At 44.7% G+C, this 19,433-nt stretch overlaps 1 protein-coding gene across 2 annotated transcripts in view; it reads left to right on the forward strand.

Annotated features, from left to right (window-relative positions):
- The window catches only part of LOC149361210 (uncharacterized), a 117,551-nt gene that overhangs the window by 82,050 nt on the left and 16,068 nt on the right, over positions 1–19,433 (forward strand). For both annotated transcript variants that reach the window (XM_089572624.1, XM_089572625.1), the window contains exons 26-33: positions 3,608–3,742; positions 7,507–7,591; positions 8,298–8,383; positions 10,401–10,463; positions 12,927–13,019; positions 15,906–15,965; positions 18,755–18,846; positions 19,278–19,341. In XM_089572624.1, coding sequence (XP_089428750.1) covers positions 3,608–3,742; positions 7,507–7,591; positions 8,298–8,383; positions 10,401–10,463; positions 12,927–13,019; positions 15,906–15,965; positions 18,755–18,846; positions 19,278–19,341 — 678 coding nt within the window. The remainder of the gene's footprint in view (positions 1–3,607; positions 3,743–7,506; positions 7,592–8,297; positions 8,384–10,400; positions 10,464–12,926; positions 13,020–15,905; positions 15,966–18,754; positions 18,847–19,277; positions 19,342–19,433) is intronic.

A 19,433-nucleotide genomic window follows, 5' to 3' on the forward strand; every position in this document is an offset into this window, starting at 1 on the left:
TGACGTACACTGTTTTCTCAACGCATTTATCTAAACTTGTGCTCTTTATTTCTTCATATATTGCAGTAGAAATGCGTGATAGTGCACCGTGGCTACAAAATTCTAGTGTTCGAAACTGTCGACAGTACGTTGGAAATTTGTAAAATTTTATTCCCAAATAGTTTGACCTGACTATAATACGCACAATGTTGCTCCGACTTTCCTTAGATTCGCGCTGGCCTCTCATCCACTAGAGCACGTAAAAAAGATTTCAAATTTTTAGTTCGGGTACCTGCGAGTGTTATCTCTTTGGGGCCAGCTGCCTCTCATGCGCAAGCACGCATCCACAAGACTGATTCCAGAACATAACAAGAAGCAACAGCGCCGAATGACAACTGCAGTATCAATTCAGCTTTGGCAACCCGGTTGCCAAGCGCTGTTGTATCCTCTCCCAAGTGGATGACCATGTAACAACACGTAGCCAATGAAGTCAACCCCTTCCCATGAGCAGCTGTTGACCCGCGGCCCAGTCACGTCCTCAGTTCTGAGTGTTGTGCCCCCTTTAAATGTAAGCGTGCCCTTGGAGGCCACTCCAAATTTCTTGGCTACGGACTACTGCAAGAACAAGCTAGAACTGACGCGCGAAGGCCACGAGCATCCACACGCACACGCAAAGAAAATACCGCCACAGCGGTCACAATGTTGCCAACTTAAAACAAACTAACACCGTAATCTAAAGTCACGCCGCACATGCAGAACTTTTTAGAAATTGATGGTGCATAAACGGTGCAGTAAAAATGTGAGCTTTGTAAAATAGAAGAATTGTTCCTATTCGTGATGTTTTACAGCAGGTTATTCAAAATTAGCGTTTATTTCTGCGCTAACCAAATAATATTTGCACTGTGATAGAAGCTTTACATGTTAGAAACCACGTCAGTAGGTCTTTTGTGCTCGATTGCTTGATGTTTCGAAACGATAAATGCAAGAGCAAAGCCCTTACACTCCATGGATGTTACGACCGCAGTCGTTTTCTATTTCTTGTCAAAAATCATTTTTCCTGGATTTGTCGTTCTGGGTAGGGAAGAAGAATGGCCACTTTCACTTTTGTTCATGTTTGAATAAACACATGCATTGCCGAAACAATTCTCCTGGGCCCGTAATGGAACAAATGCCTTGTTGCTTTTGTCCTGCCTCTATTACGGAAATGTTTGATAAATGTTGTGACGCGATCTCGGTCATTTTTTTTTTGTTCGGGGAAACATAAGCTCCACCTTTAAAGGTATGACGCGACATCGTTAATGGGTCTCGATAGCGGCTCTTCCTGCTCATGCAGACACGGACATTCTTAAAACAGCACGAACAAGACAAGTCTGCAAACAACAGATGTACAAATGAGTGCTGACTTCCAACTGAACTTTTACTGCGAAGAAACCCACTTTTAAAGCCCTCTCTTCATAAGAAAACCTTGCTTTAAAGTGAGCGCTCGTGTGTAGCTCTCTTGTCTGCGTCCTTGTCTCGTTCGCGCTTTTTTTAAGAATGATCCGCCACAGCTCGCCCAAGCTTCTACGTAAGAATTATCGGTCCCCAACTTTGCCTGCCTTCTAAATAAGAATTACCTGCCACCAACTTGCCCGTCCCTCTACACATAAATGATCTGCCACCAACTCTCCAATGCTACTGCATCAAAATGATCTGTCAGCAAATCGCCCGAGATTCTACATAAAAATTATCTGCCACGAAACTATGCTTCTGTATAGGAATGATCTGCCACCAGCTCGTCCGAACTTCTGCATAAGATTTATCGTTTCGGCGCTATTTATTTACTTTTTATCTTTGTAATGACGGTTGAGTCATGTTGTGACTTGGTAATGATGAGTTTTATGATCTTTATTCATTTTTGATAACCGCCGCTTCGTGTGTTACGTAGCTACCCCGTAGACCAAACCATTTTTTGCTACCGCTTCAATGGCACTACCTTTTCTGTAGAACGATAACCTTACTCCTATCGGTTGAAAAATTGTCTCTAATAGCAAAACTAACGTCCAGTTTTGACTACAAGTTGGCCAGATTAGATGCCGGAAATTCTGCGTTCCGCAAATCCGTTGGCATCTTAAATTGGTTTATTGGGGTTTAAAGTCCGAAAGCGACTCAGGCTATGAGGGACGCCGTAGTGAAGGGCTCCGGAAATTTCGACCACCTGGGGTTCTTTAACGTGCACTGACATCGCACAGTACACGGGCCTCTACAATTTCGCCTTCATCGAAATTCAGCCGCCGCAGCCGGGATCGAACCCGCGTCTTTCGGGTCAGCAGACGAGCGCCGTAACCACTGAGCCACCGCGGCGGGGCTTGGCAGCTTGGAGGAATGAAGAAGCCCCAAGGGCTGCGTGCACAGCCGCATTGCGCACTTGCATAGCTGTCGTTATCACCTTGCCCACTTCACATGGCATGGCGCCGCGGTTAAGTGGCTGCACTTGTGGAAAAATGCGATAACGGAGATACGGGGCTGAGTAATGTCCTCAAACGCAGAGCGCGAAATGTCTCCAGTACTGTCACACAGAACGGCGCTGCTGGAACAAGTAGCACGAGGAAACACCTGAGCATTGAAAGGGTTGCCCGCTGCTTGAAAGCGGCGCACATTTCGTCTTTATCGCCCTGTCATGAACGGCGTATGCACTTGCTTTGTCGTCGCCTTGAAGCTTCCAAATTACACAGGGTACTCGGATGCATCTAACAACGCTGATAGCACTGTCCATAGGTGGACTGAGTCCAAAATAGCTGTCAACGCACCCAGCCTGCTATGCGTGGAGGAACCCTATCCTGGCGAGCACTTTCAGTAAAGATTCGATACTATGCTGTCGTTCGCAACACTAGCCGTCCTCTGATAAAGAATATATAGATTAAAACCGAACAGCTTTTGACAACCCCCCACATTTCGCTTGAATGATAGGGCATGGCCATAAACAACGTCTGGCGCTTACTGTGCCAACAGCACCAACTCTTACGCTCTCACTACCAAAGTATGACGCGCAGACCAGAATGTGCTTCCGTAAGTTGAATATCAAATATTAATAATGGCCTTACCCTAACACGCATTAAATCACTTTTAACAAATCGGTAAACAATTTCGAAGCTATAATTTGATCTCTGTTAGGCTCAATATAATGGTTTGGTTTACGGTTTATGGGGGTTTAACGTCCCGAAGCAACTCAGGCTATGAGGGACGCCGTAGTGAAGTGCTCCGGAAATTTCGACCACCTTGGGTTCTTTGACGTGCACTGACATCGCACAGCACACGGGCCTATAGAATTTCGCCTTCACCGATATTCTGCCGCCGCGGCCGGGATCGAACCCCCGTCTTTTGGGTCAGCAGCCGAGCACCATAACCACTGACCCACCGCGGCGGTTTTGAATACAATGAATTGTGCGTATGAGAACGTTTCCCCACACTAATACCGTCAATTATTTTGTCATTAATCCTTCCATAATGCAGGGCACCCAAAAACCATCCAAGGTTTCTCTAGACTTGGGTGCTTCGTGGATTTTAATTTGTGCCTTGAGTTCGACTTTTCCTACTTTTTGCGCCACTGATTACATTATATGCAATGCATTTTTGTGATTTTGCACAGATGATGCTTACTGTGGGCAAAGGTTTGAAAGAAGTTGCCGAGAAAGCTGCGGACGTCCGTCTACGCGTGGATGGAATGACAACATCATCTGAGATATACGAATACATCGCCTGCAATTTGCCTCAAATTAAAGAGGTAGGATGTGCATTTCTGTCAATGAAACCTATGGATTGCTATAGAGTGCATTCTCCTCACGGACTCCCTCAAAACACTACAATTTTTAATGGAAGACCAGGAAGCTGCAATGCGCAACTGCGTAATTTCTAAGAGGTGAATGTAATTCTATGTTTATTCATAAAAAGTGTGAAGATTATCGGTGTACTTTGGGTATCCTAGACCGCAAAAATACACTGTTAAATGTGTAAAAGAAAGAAGTAGTGAAGGATTGCATAGGTAATAGGAGCATTTAAATTCGCATCTTCACAGTCTGCCATTTTTACTGCGTCCCTAAATTTCTCACGGTAATTATAAGCTATCGGCCGGATATGCGTTCCGCTATCTTTTTCCAGTAAAACTCTTGTTTGGGCGAGTTGGTTCATCTTTGAACGGGTACGTATTTGCGCGAAGAAGACGGGACACAACAAAGCAACACACACGACCCATCTTTTTCTGTGATGACTAACCAGAGTCCGTTTGCCATTCCTACTGGGTGTGTACGGGGTCGTGAATAGCAATAAAATTTTGGTGCATTCCCGCTGATAACCTTATAGTTAACGCTTAGTGCCTCAACCAACTTGTGTGCAACAGAGATATTGTTGGGGAACAGGTAATTTAACAGCTTATTCTCCTGGCATTCTTGTGGCAGAAAACATGTTTAGCTGGGCTCATTTTGGGTTGATTTTGAAAGGAATACATTGAATCGTTCTTCAAAAAATATTGTACATATCGTCAAGAATTACGAGTTGTCAATGTGCGATCAGGGTTTGGAACGCCAGTCATGTCCACCAATCTCAGACAAAAATTTTGTATATTGGAATTTTGTGAGATACTCTTATAGAAATATTGAAGGTAAAGGTCCATTCTTCCCATGCGTAGCAAAAATCTTTCTTTTAAAGTTTTTCCATCACTCACATCGAGAATTTAAGACTGCCATAGAAAACCAATTAGGAACGCTTTTGACGGTAGCAAAAGTGTTAATAGCAAAAAAAAAATAGAAACGTGCCTTTGCGCTGGAGGATGGGCGTGCAGTCATCCAGGATCATCTCCGACGGCAGCACCCCGCCCCACGCATCGCAGGAGGTGAGCGCATTCACAGCATCACTGGCTGCCGCTCACTTACGCGTACACAACGCACCACGATCCTTCACGTGCGCGTTGGCTGCGTGTGGCCTGAAGGACGACGGGAGCGCCAGGGACTCGCGACGAGTGATGTGTGTGACGGGTGCGGTGCAGTAGATACTTAGGAGCACCTGCCCCTTCGCTCTGGCCGCAGGGCACTGAGCGCACCCGTGAGCCTCTGTACATTCCTCGAACAGACGGCTGGACGTCGCGTCTGTACTCCGCCAGGTAATGACGCGCAGTGACCGAATGCTCCGCGTGTGCTACCTTGGACGATTATCAGCTGGACGCCCCACTGCAGCTGCAGTGTGCATTGTGTCGAGCGCACCTGCTCCTATTCTACTTTTACTGAGAACTTCACACGATCACGACCTGTACAAATGTAATAATGTAAATAGATCCCTTGCATATTGTACATCGGTCCCCCTATCCTTTCTAACTGTCCCCTGACAGCTTTAATTTCATTTCTCCAGTCTGCCTGCTCTCCCTTTATTTCCGCTGCCCCTGCTCAGGTGCTTTCCGTAGCGATGGCAGACTCTGGGGCTAGCAAAAACCTTTTCCTTCCTTTATCATTAATTTTAAATAAACCATTACTACTACTAATACTACTACTACTACTACTTCTACGTCTACTACTACTACTACTACTACTACTACTACTACTACTACTACTACTACTACCACCACCACCACCACCACCACCTGAGATCTGAGGATATATTGATTGTAGCAGTGTAATCTTATAATGTATAAAAATTGAGTGCAGAAAATCATTCCCAGCGGAAAACGCTTTTCTCTACAATTTCTGAGTGTGAATGCAACATTGAAATTGAGCCAATTCAAAACATATTTTCCTATACCCTAAAGACGGTTGTGAAACCTTACATTTCGCATACATCTTTGTTTAAACCTAAAATTTCCATTCGGTCGATATATGGCACAGAAAAGCTCACGGCAGAAGGCTAAACTAACCGTTCGCGTCATAAGATTATAGTAAGCAGACCCGCGCGGTTCCACTCAAAACGGACCTCAAGACGCCCAAAGCAGAGTGGTGAGAAATTTTACTGTCGTTCCAAAGAACCCTGCGCATCTCGTAATTGACCTCACTGAGTGAATTCTTATAGACAGGTTCTCAGAAAAAAAAAAGTTTCTGTGTTATGCATGTCCTTAATAGCCCTGCAGAACTCATATTAGGTATCATCATCGTCATCAGCCTGGCTACGTCCTCAGGGCAAAGGCCTCCCCCATGTATCTGCAATTTACCCTGTTCCTTCCCAGCTACAGCCATGGTATCCCCGCAAACTTGTTAATCGCATTCAACCACCTAACTTTCTGGTGCCCCCTGCTACGCTTGCCTCATCTTGGAATCCATTCGGTTACTCTTAAGGACCAGCGGTTATCTTGCCTTCGCATTACCTGCCCAAGCCCATTTTTTCCTCTCGATGTCAACCAGGATGTCACTAATCCACGTTTTTTTCCTCACCCTTCCTGCGAGCTTGCGGTCTCTTAACGTTACACCAATGTTTTTCTTTCCATTGCTCACTGCGTTGTCCTTAACTTAAGCTGAACCCTTTTCGTTTCGTCACCCTTCATGGTCCTGCCTCGTAGGTGAGTACCGGTTAGCTACAGCTGTTATATAATTTTCTCTTGGCGTGACATCAGATACCACAGGGCACAATTGTGCGCTACGGAACCTCATGTGAATTAACCCCTAGTCCGAACCATCGTCCTTCTTTCTAACACACACGAGTGAAACTTTAAGGTAAACTGAGTAGAAACCGAAACAAAGGTGTATCGATTGATTAGCGGATTCTAAAAGGCTCAGAATTGTTACGAGTATGCAACGCGCGTGTTTCAGCGTTAGTTGCGGTGTGACAGCAATGAAAGAAGCCGGGCGCCAGATCGGCAGACGCTTCTCCGACGGTGGGTTTCGAGCCAACCTCGTTCCATAGCTAAGGCGGACGCCCAAGCACTAGACTTCCATTCGGGTCCAACAATCTCTCCCTCTTCCTTCTTCTTCCACCCCTTCCGTCCTCTTTGCTAAATGTGGAAATTAGATTACCTTTTCTTTTTTGTTTCCACACATTGCCTCCCGCCCTCTCCCTCCTGTCCCATAAAAGCCGAGAGCGTGATTTCTCTCTCGCCACTTCGCCACCCATGGCCTCCTCTCTCTGTTCCTCTCCCGTAAAACTGGAAGGGGATTTTCTTCTCTCTCTTCTTTGCCACCTCGAAGAGCCTACTATCACTGCAAACAGATTATATAAGCAATAAAAATCTTGCAGTCAGCTCCATGTTTGTGTCCTGCCTTGCTTTGTCTGTTGCGCTGTAAATGCATCATCAAGAATGCTGGACCACTGGCCTGGCAGGTTGCACTCCTAAAGGTGGTAGCAGTTGCTGTCTAGCTTTTGCTGTTACATGAGTGCGCGACAAATTATAAAAATTCTAGATTACCCGATCAAGCTCATAGCGAAGCTAATATATAACGTACCCGCATTGCTCTCTCGCTAGTGACCAGTGCACTGGCGATTGCGCTTGAATCCTTGCTTCCGCTAGTAAACATGTGCACAAAAAAATTTTGAGCATTTGCTACAAGTAATGATGATTGCTAACATTTCTTTCAGCCCGCAATTCACCTCTTTGCTGCGGCGTTATCATCTTCTCTGTACAACCTCATCGTTCTCCAGGTCCTTTCGAAGGCCAGCGGAGGTATGTAAGCACCACAATACTCTTACTTTCAGTATTCGGCTACATACATATAAGTTAGCATCATAGTGGTAGCGAAGTTTGGAGAGAGAAACGCCCTTGAGTGAGAAAAGCAACTTTTCTCTTTTCAAAAAAAGTGCAGATATCCGTCGGGACCTTGCGGATACAGGATAGAAATGGAAGTAATCCCAGGGCAGTGCAGACGGCCACGTTTGAAACGCATTTGATAGTTTGGGTGCGACAGCAGTCGATAACAGTGAAATGAGTCAGGTCCGAGTGAAATAAATTTATGACCGTGTAAAGGAATGAAAAGATGAAAGGGAGAAAAGTTCGGGCATTAAACCTTATGCTGCCCGGTCAAATAGTTGATGAAAATCTCAGTAAATTATATTAGTCGGCAATGAAGGACGTTGGTCTGCATGAGGTTAAGCATTAGGCAAAGTTTTCAGCTGTAAACATATGTATCAGTGTAATAGAGCGTTATCGCTCTCTAAATGTATCGCTTCCTAAAAGACGCACTCCTAAACAATGCAGGGTCTAAAGTATATGTATGGCATTTGCCGCAATTGATCGTACAGTGATACTGGGGATCGGTTGCGAAACGCTCCTAATTACTTAAGTCGCTAGCTTCAAATAGACACCCAGATTTACCTGCAGTCAAATATATTCACCTTTACTCTAATTGGCGGCACCTGTGTTCTGTTTTCAGAACTCAACAACGACGTATTCAGTGTCCTGTCCAAGATTCTGCAAAATGGTGACGTCGAGAGTGCACAGGTGCCTCGAATGATTCAGGTGAGGTGTCATTGCAGTCGCGTATACCTACACCTATTTGCCCACCGCTGGATGCAGTGGCCTATTTACACTAACGCAACAGCAAAGAGCCATTTTTTTTTGTCAAATACCAGCACAGCGCCGTGAGCCCCAAAAGTTCTAAACAAAATTTTCGCGTGGTTTGTCGCGCACGACGGGTTCTTTTCGGCCGACAATAAAGCCAAGGAAAGACGCTAAGGTATAAGGTATTTTCTCGCGCTGCAATTGGAGAGAGAGCGGTAAGTGTACGTTCGGCGTCAACGTACCGCTTTTTGATTGATGGGATGTAACAATAACCCATTGCTTACAGGTCTTAGCACCCAAACATACGTGCAACACCTTGTGTGTATGGTCTAATACAAATTTATTTTCCTTTTTTTCGCGCGCTGCTCTGCGCTTTGCGAATTCTTAAGGCCAGAGAATTGACGGAAGGAGTGACAAGTTGACACCATGATTACTAGAATGTAAAGGACTAGTCACCGATAAGTGCAGGCTTTGGTGAAATCACGCTTTTGCAGCATCTGGGTCTGTTAGCACCTGATTTCCGGCCGTTCTGATAGAGGAACCCGCAGGCAACCGGTATATCCTGGAGTATTACGTGGTGCCTTTCGCGCCGCATAATGTCGGCAGCAACCAGTTAGCAAGCACTCTCCAACACCATCTCGAGCTCGCTTGAACATTTTTATCCTTCGCTCCATATACCGCGCTTGCTCAGAACCGCCCTGAAACACATTCGGGGTGCACTTTGACGATCTCAAGAGCGCGAGGCGAAAGCCTTTCCACGCAACCTGCCGTAGGTACGCACGAGGCGGCTATGGGGCGACTTGGATTTCTAGTCATGACTAATTAGTCGTGACCCGTGACTAACTAGTCATGATTGGTTAATGACTAACTACTCATGACTGGCCAATGAATAACTAGTCATGACTGGTTGTTGACTAAGTAGTCATAACTATTGCCGTAAATGTTCATTCTGGCGCAGAAAGAGTAACACGTAAGATGTACTCAATATGCTAAAAGGTAATAATGTGCATTCACTGGGAAACCACCCCGGTGGCTCAGTGGTTAGGGCCTCGGAGTAACCTGGGTTCGAACCCTGCCATGGCGGCCGTATTTCAATTTACGTGAAACGCCAAAGCCGCCCGTGTGCTGTGCGATATCCGAGTACGGTGAAGCTCCCTAGGCGGTCGAAATTATTGCGGAAATTATCCACTGCGGCATCTATTTCTCCCTTCATTCTTTCGCTCCCAACTTCCTCCCTTCCATCAAGAACCCGCCGCGGTGGCTCAGTGGTTACGGCGCTCCCGAAATACGCGGGTTCGATCCCGGCCGCGGCGGCCGAATTTCGATGAAGGCGAAATTCTAGAGGCTCGTGTACTGTGCGATGTCAGTGCGCGTTAAAGAACCCCAGGTGGTCGAAATTTCCGCAGCCCTTCACTGCGGCGTTCCTCATAGCCGGAGTTGCTTCGGAACGCTAAACCCCAATAAACCAAACCAAACCAAACCAAACCTTCCATCCAGGTGCGATTGAAGTGTCCACTCAGAATTGAGGCAGTTACTTCGCCATTTCCTTTCCTCAAAAACCTCTAAAACCACTAGTAACTCACTCGGCTCCTCTCGAATATGCTTAGCGTCTCTGGGTTGACTGTTGTAAATTTTTGGTTAGTCTGTGCCTGCATATTAACACATTCCAAGTTGCTCTTTGCTTAAGCTGGCACGTTTCTGCCTCTTTTAGGATTGTTTTTTACCAGGTCTTATGAAATAAACTGTAACGAGATAATTAATACAACGTGTTGTACTACCGTATATTATGGCATCATTTTCTCGAGTCATTTTCTTTGTATAAAAAAATTTTGTCTGAAACGAAATTCCTGGCCCATATATGTTGTTTTTTATTTGGTGGCTTGCTTAAACACAAGCTCCAGAAAGCCATGCTCACTTGATACGTGGCATAATCTACACACGCTGCTCTTCAAACCTTCCTTCTTTTTAACCGCAGGAGCTCGGGTCTCTGCTCAGAAAGTGCCCTGAGAAAGAAAAGTTCCTCAGCATGAGCAACGAGGTACGTTGTTTAAAAATCCTACAATCTAAAAGCTCCTACAATCTTGCTTCTAGTTAGCGATCCTATCGCTTGCATAGCTTCTTGCAAAAATATGTTGTTTGAAGGATCTCTTCGTAAAAGCAGACGTCTCTAACAGCCTGCGTTGCAGGTGGTATAGTGCCTCTTTAAGAGGTTCTCACACTAAGTGCAGCATTCAAGAGACACATTCATGTTAAGCGTTCTTGTAATGAATACGAACCGGAAACGTTTCCGTTTCTTATCTACGGTGTTACTCCCACCGCAACTATTAACTCGATAGCATTAAAGGTCTCGTTCTCAAAAAAAGTCGGCGGCGTAGTCCGTTCATTTTTAAAAAAAAAAGACCATTGCCCGGTATTTTCGTGACGTAGCCGTGACGTCACTGCAGCGATTTTTATCAAAAGAATTGAGGGGGCATTAGAACCGCTCTTCTTTGGGTCACTAGATAGGCACGCCACCTCCGCGTCACCGACTGACGTTGCTTCAATGCGGTAATTGGAGGCCTTGTGCTGCAACCCTATGCTGCTGGGCAGGCCGTTTTACATTGTTGCAACACTTAGTTAATAATTGTCACCAAATATCCTCAGGACTTAACAACAGCCTATGCGCAACGAACTGGATGCGTTATGTGTTTCGTGTCAATGCTATTGCGTTGTACTCTTCAAAGTATTTTAAACCTAGTAAATTCGTTTAAAACGTCGTTAGAAATTAATAAAATATTTGCAACAAGGACAGTAAAAAACGGCGCCTTGAAGTGCTCCTGAAGAGATGTGCTGTTTCTACGCTTGTGCGCTTTTGTGGAATAGATGAGTGAGTAAACACTGCTAAAATGCCTTCCTAAAGCAGTCACGCTAATAACATCTGCGCGACGTAAGGTTTATGACAGGCGAGATTCGTAGATGTTGATTTATGCATCTTCGACTGTCAAAATCATTGTTGTCACTTTGTTGTGCACCACCGCATCTGTAGGTGGGTAGCGGAAATCTGGAAATCAGCTTCCATGCACAAGGGAACTCCTTCACCGTGGCTGCAGGCCCGGTTTTGGGGGAATAAATTAAGTGCAGCGCCGGAGAGCTCTGCAGTCTGAGGAATGCCGCGAGTCTCCTTCACGCTCCTGCATTGTGCGACCTTGTCCGAAGGAAATCCTGCGCGACAAGGGGGAGAAACGGCCGTGTCAAGCGTTCTGTTTCTCTACAGCCAAGGCTATGCAGGAAGGGGAAGGAGGCAGACCTTTGTCCCCGTGCCCTGATCAGTGGCAATTCTCGTCCGGGAATATAGGCTTACAATATAAATCTCCAGCGCTGCACCCAGCTTCTGCTCACAGGGGGAGTCGCGCCACTATAATGTAGGGTATTTGCTTTGCAGGGAAGGTGCCTTCTCTATTTGTGCAAGCCACTTACATTTCCTAGGCACCTTCTTGAGCCAAACCTAACCTTTGGCTCATGATAGCCTCAGTTTCGATTGTGCCATAAAACTCAACACAAAACACATTTTCTTGCTGTATGCGTTGTCTGGTGAATAGAAAACCATAAATGCGGATATCGTGATCTTGTAACAAGGAGAGCCAAAGTTTTGCGGGAAACTCATGCTGTAGAGTTTCTTCTTCATAAGTAGTTTGCTGTGCTTTTAGCAAGAAAATTTGTGAAATGACTGTACATTAATATTCAGTGGCACACACTGAAACTACCTTAAACCGCATTGAGCACAGTGTCTCATAACTGCAGAGCTGCGGTCCATTGAAATGAATGCCGTGTCACAAAATCTTCATTCCATAAATGATTATAAAATTACACATGAAGAGAAATTGAGCTTGAAAAAGTGAAAAGTTGAGTATTGCACAAGTGCCCTTCCTACTTAAAAATTAGCCTATCTTGCTCAAGAGCTCTTTCTTCTTAGACATTAACCGTTCTGCGGCTCGCCAAGTTCCTTAAATTGCTCTAAAAGATCATAAAAGTAATCAGATACTTATTTCAAACCGGCAACCTCTTTTTATTCGATTCTTTAAGTGTACTATAACGCCAAAATAGCGCTCTAGCTCTCTCTATAAACAACGTCCGTTCCGCGTTGGCTCAGAGAGTGTCTGCTGCGTTTTGCTGTGGCTACGAATGCTGTCATCACTCAACCGTGTATCGTTTATTGCAATCATCCCCGCCGTATCCTACATGCGTTCAAATATCCCTCATCATAACTGAGGAGATTGCCGCCAGAGCAATTGAAATGTCTGTACTTATAATATCGCGGAATGACACGATGAACAAAGTAGTAATATACTGCAATTTGATCCGGACAGTGTGCCTTAGACGGCAGTCGCTCATTTGAAATGCACACCCCAAGACAGGGACCAAGATGACACCGCCCTCTTTTGACTCTGTTCGAGAGGAATTCAACAGGAGATTTCAATATAAGGGATGCTCACTCAATAATTGAATCCATTTTTTTTTACAGGAGGCGTCTAAGTGGCTGTCGACTGCTGAAAACGAGTGTGGTGAAAAGTTTCGAGAGTTCATCGGGAAGCACGGTCACCGCTCGGTTAAAGAGGTACCCTTGGTCAATGCGTCAGATTCCTTGCTTTTATTTAATCACGACATAGATGTCCAGATGGCATTATATATGTATAAAGTTTAGTAGTTTAGCGGCTATCGTTTTGTGCTCGGACAAGAACATTATTTATTCACTGCCTTTGCGGTTAATTTATTGAAAAAATCATGTCAAGCAGGAAAACGTTTGGTGGCCATAGCCTCTGCCAGGTGAAGAACTATAGTACGAAACGTACTAGTGGCGCGACACAGGCGCATGGGATGGTGCTGAACCAGCAATCAAAAACAAGAATTTCGCAATGCGTACAGATGTGTTGCTAGCCTAAAAGATGCGTTGGTGTTGCTAGCCTAAAAGAAATGTAGCTTGTGTTTCTGAGTGGCAGTGGTAAAAGTATTTAACATCTTTCTTCAAAAGCAGCTACGTACTCTCGCTTGGAACTATACGCACAATTCTCTCGTTCTTTCCTTTATTTTTCTTGCTGAGACACTTGCCTAAAAAGAGGCTGAGGCTAAAGGCTCAGTGTCGCCTGACGCTGCCTCGGCCCCTTGTTACATGACTAACAAGCATGGAAGCACAATAGTGCTGCAGGTCGGTACACAACAGGGTCTTCGATGAGGACATGAAATCAAAATAAATATAAGCACAAATATACCCCGGAGTATACTGCAAAAATACATACAAATACATTCTCAAAAGAACGAAGGTACCGAAAAAGTTACAGCATAGATAAATAAAGAGCCAATACATATGCAACATAAGACAGCATATTTGTTATCATGTGTTTTTTTACTGTTTTTCAAGAGCCCCGGAAATAGGCCATATGAACGGAGAAGCATAAAAGGGCACTGAAACGAACAGAAGAAATCCCTTTTCTTAAAACAAAATGCGCTACAACATGCATTGGACGGCGAGAATTTCAATGAGAGGAATAGGCAGCATCGCTAAACAGAACTTGTTTACAATTGTTCTTGAAGGGCGAAAAGGTTGTCCTGACCACTGGCATCTTTATGTCGGGATCTCTGATGGCTTACAAGTTTACTGAATCTGTAGGTGTGGCGTGCAAACGATTCTTATGTATTCATTGCAGCAACTTAAAGTGTTACTCCGTATCAGCCCTCGGCATATTGTATTTGGTAGAAAGTAGGTGTGTTCTTAGTTTTCGTTTTTCATCGCAATTTTCGAATATGAGCAACACTTTCTTTTGTAAAGTAACTATTTTTTTTGTAATTGGTATAAGTTGTACGTCACACTAAAATACTATATCATATTCTAGAATAGAACAGAAAGTAATATAATGCCTGCGCAAAGCAGAAGGCTCCGGCAATGCCATTTCAAGGCGCGGAAACGAAAGCAAGGTCGACGGGAAACAGCTGCACTGCAGGCGGTGCAACCTCAAGCTCAGACCGAAGCAGTACCGGTTGTGAATAAAACCTGTGAATAAAATCTGTGAATAAAACCTCGCCTCGTCTGATAGTCGTCTCAATAGGATATAAAAAATTCATTTCCTACTGGGTAAATTCAGCATCTCGTAGTGAAATGTCACTGTATAAACTCATCAATGCCTTTGGATTTGATACTGCCTTTGGCTAGAACTGCAATGGCATCTTCTACGTATCTTGACGATTCTGAAAGAATAACTGATGACTTGTAGGATGAAAATATATTATTTTTGCATGTACTAATCTCTGTGAGCGTTATTGCGTTAAAAGAAACAGCGATGGTTTCTAAAAGTATTGGCACGTCGTCTTCTTTATTAGCGAGCCCTCGGACGTTGCGATGGAACAACGTGAAACTTGTCTTTGCTGCCAACAAGGGCTTCATGCTCTTCTCGCAACTCTGAAAAGATTACTTTCAGTTCCACAATTTTATTTTCCGCACGAGCCACTCAGTACTTCATACACTCATAACACTTTGTTATGTAAGTCAAGCTAGATTTGATTTCGTTTAGGTGTTTGGTAGATATCGCTGAAGGGCTTCGCTTACCTCTCGAAACTGCTGTATGAGTTCGCGCTCGAGGTACTCAAACAGCTTTGCAGCTCTGCACATTTTGAGAAACCGAGTTTAGACAACTCTGCTCAGGTAAATAAAGCATGGGACCTGAATGGCATGCGTGAACTGACCAATAAGACCGAGTCAGTGCCGGAAACTATTTAATAGAACAGCACCTGATGCAGCAATTACAGCACAGAAATCTAATACTAGGATTTACATACTTACTGACCTCGAACCTAGGTGGTAGCACAGTAGATACAGTCTGTGTCCAATGCTGTTCCAAACTGGGCCAAGCGGCTTTATTAAATTATTTGTAGTATTCAAACGCCGCATTGCTCGGAAGCACACTGCAGCTGCTCTTTACTGACAGCTTTTGAAAGAGCATATGCGTAGTGAATGAAGCAGATTTCAGATTGCGCACAACACTCCACAGTGGCCAACTTCCACATTTTAGAAGGTAAAGTTAAAATTTTCTCAACAGAATGGAAAATCTCCAGTTCACCCTTGCAGAAGCAGAATGTTCTTGTTGTCTAGTTCATTCATTTGATTAAAAGGTCGGACAGCGCGAATAAGACAGGAGGCATAGGAACGAAAACAACACCACGTTTTGTCGTTTACGTTCCTATGTGTTCTGTCCATGTCTTATTAGCACAGTCCAACCTCCTAATGAGACCCCTGCTAGTTGTCCTTCTATTTACAGCTGTTTACTCGTAACAACACGCATACGCTACATTTGTATGGTTCTATCTGGAATGATTGCATATTTTAATCTAAAATTAAGGCTGATGACAGAACATTGGTTCTAAACAAAAAAGCCGTATTATAGAATAACGATCATGTACATTGTATAACAGGCCTAAAATAATTAACGTCGCTTTGCTTGTCAAATTTTAGTTCGATGTGTACACCAAGCCATGGGCGATGGATGCTTCGTCGCTGGTGAAATCCTTGAAGGTAAGAAAGCCAACTTACATTATTTCTCTCCTCAACACAGGACCGCATTGATATCGGGTCAATGCGGCAACCGACAACGGGTCCCCGCACCTCACTCACAGTCACATCATTGCATAAAAGAAATGCCCTCCGATATTACAAGTAAATTTCTAGTTTGGACGAGTTGGTTCATGTTGGAAGAAAAAGCTGGTAATGGCGCAAGGTAATGGCGCGTCAGTCCTGTCTTTTGTGTGCCTTCCGTGTCCTCGTTTCTTGCGCCATTACCAGTTTTTTTTCTTTCTCCGATATTAGAATCTGATATACAGACACTAATCATTTGAACACATTTGTTTTACTGGTGTCCAACAGAGATTTCAACAAAAATCGCAGGGCCGGGCAGGCCGCAATACTAAAATGAGACGTCATAGAGAAGCCCTGAAAGTGCCGGCTACAGCAGCCCGCGCAGAGACGCGGGCGCACGGACAGCGCAATTTACGCTGCACTAGAATTAGTCTCTGAACAACATATAATGGCCTTTTTTTATATCACTAGACACTTGACTTGATTCCTATCAGCGTGTTTCTTACTCCCAGTATCTAGGCCTCGTCAGAGGCCTGGCACTCCGTTTCGAATTGATGCTAGGGGCAACTTCTTCTATTGTTAGTGCGCTAACACTAGGACCTCCACTCGCCTACTTTGCCACTCTCTCTTTGGGTCCAGCAGTCACCCACCGGCTACGTAGGAGGCCCACCTTTTCTTGACCTCATAGCCATGACCTAGGTAGCTCATCTGCCACCTAGACGTTGCGACGCCATCCCAACCTACCTACTGGACTGTGAACAAACTGCCCGCCGGGGCAGGTGGCATTTTAATTATAGATTGGTCGCTGCGGTTGCCCGGGCACGGCAAACTAGGTCTACCAAGCACCACCGGTCTGAGGACCTGCCATCGCAGGGCAGTGGCGCATCGCTCAAAAGCTGCACGACTGCGCCCGGAGTTGTATCAGGGCTCCCAGGGATCTATGAATGTAATGCAGGCAATGACCTATTCCGAATAAATGGGGATTACTCCATTACCGCTATCGCGCCGTACACTTAGGCAGAGCTTAAGAGCCCCCTACAGATTCAACGGGCTTGCACTAAGGCCCCCACTAACCGATTTTGCCGATCTTTGACTGAATCCTACTTGACCTTGAGATCCGTCGTCAAATCCGAAGCGCTAGAGAGCCTAAATAGCATTGTGCCTTACCACGGTAAATCACCCTCTCTTTTTCCCCTTGACGTTTTCGGCTTTCCTGATGCCTTTACGGCAGTCAAGGATATTTACATTGGCAAATGCAAATACGACTTTTTACCACACAAGGCTGAAACTTTTCAGGCATTATGACCTCGAAACTACTACACACTTCGCGTAATTCACTCAAAGGATATAGCGGTGATACCTAGCCTCAAAGATCAGCGTTTAAAATAATGATATCTCCAGACTTGAAAAAATGGCTGCAGGCAGTGGTACATTCGTTTATTTTTTGGCCCTGTTTATGTTTAATATATAACGTGTTCAGGTATATTACCATCTATGCCGTTGTATGCTCTAGTCTATCGTTACAGGTGAACTCGAAGTTCTCCTCGATGTCCTTATTGTATCATGACAACGTTATGAGCCTCTAATCTCATTCATCTAATAATCTGCGATAACAATGCAGATCTTGAAGGCGCTTTCGAGATTTCCTCTTACATGGATCCAGCTTTACTGGCGCCCTTGCCGATCCCTGGAATTTCAAGAAAGGAATGTCGTTGCCGCCCCTTCCTGCATGCAGTATTTAATCTTTCTGATAAGCGTTTAATTGCGAGTAGCGAGCGTGTACGCCCTTTTCGGATTTCGTGGTCTCCTTCGCGCTCTTCTTTATCAATACGCGCCGACTTATCACTTCATTACCACACAAGTTGGTGGCCTCTTTTGCTAAGTTTCTTCTCTACCTATAAACACTCGTGAGCGAGTTGTAATTACGGGCGTCAGTCTTGATGATCACCGGGCTCTAGGTGACATCGATGTGAACCCAGCTCGCCATGAAGGTTAGTGCAAACTGCGGCGTCCCGTCGGGTGCGTTGCTTTGTCGCGAATCTCCGGATTGGCTGTACAGGCGGAAAAGAAAATCGGGATAACTAGTCAGGAATCAAACCTCGCACCCTTCGAATGGGAGCCAGTCACGCTACCTACTGTATGCTAAAGAGTATGTGCGGACACTTTAAGCAAGTAGCGATTGAGCGAGTTGCAAAGTGCATGTTGACGAGGGGTGAGTGTACGCGAACGACTGTATGCTGGTGTAACCTGATTTTGGTGCGTCATGTGTTGTAATACCATTAGTAGAGCATGTGATCGCGCTGTATGCTAATGAAATCAAGTGGGTCAAAACGCTGCCGGGACCCATTAAAGCTATAGTGTTATACCCTGGAAGGAGGAGCTTAAGTTTCTCCCAAAATTCTTTATCCCTTTTGTACGTTTCCGACAGAACATCGTCTTCAGTCAGAGCTTTAGTTTAGGTGTCGACCTTAGGTTCAGCGTCGCTGCGACAAAGGTGAGCAGAGATTTCCGAGAGTGGGCCTAAAACCTGCTTATGCCTTTCAAATAATTTGTAATTTAAAGTCGTCTTGATGTGTGAGCGCACATGAATAAAACAGAAGTCAGTTTGTTATCATTGACTGGCGACGGCAATATGAGGTAAATATTCGACACGCCGACCTATGCTCTTTTATAGTGTGATGGGAAAGTTTTCCGTGACAAGGAACAGGCGCATCCCTTTTAATTTCTAGGCTGCCGCCAGAGCCCCAGAGGTTGAAGACAAAAGCACAACTGCGTCTTGGGGCATTCAAGATATTCCGTACAGGCTAACAATGCTGCAGAGGTAAGATCTGCGCTTTACAGTATGTATTTGGTAACAAAGTTCAATAAATAGGCGCATGCTCCGGTACGCTATTGGTGTGGAATGCACAACAGAGCAGGTGGAAGTTATAGTGTAGTCTATACTCTTTCAAAATGTGTTTTACAGCATTCTAAAAATCCGAATAATTCTTTGCGCTGCAAAAACATGTAAGACTCGAAAATTTAGCTATGCTGCACCATACCAAACAAAATACGAGCATGTGGGTTCCTTGTACGCGTAGCATTAGTATGATAACAACGCACAACCAGTTATAACGCACCTTTTTTATTTCACATTTTGTGCTATTAACTTCACTGTGAACTTTTGTGACGCTGCAAAAACTCGATGTAAGGCCCATACATTTGTTGCTTGAACCACATCGCGGATTATATATATGTTTTTTTTTCCTTCAGGCTTATTTTGAAGCTGGTCATTCCAAAAGCACGCATAGCTGTAGCAGCGCGAGAAACCTCAAAGGTGAGATCAGCAAATATATTGCATCGAAATGGTTGCGAATGACTGACGTTGCGTATTTGCCGCTGAAAGAAAACCTTGCACCGGAATACCAT

Source organism: Amblyomma mixtum, chromosome 2 (genome assembly GCF_055824585.1).
Source record: "Amblyomma mixtum isolate Tamu chromosome 2, ASM5582458v1, whole genome shotgun sequence".
NCBI lineage: Eukaryota > Metazoa > Arthropoda > Arachnida > Ixodida > Ixodidae > Amblyomma > Amblyomma mixtum.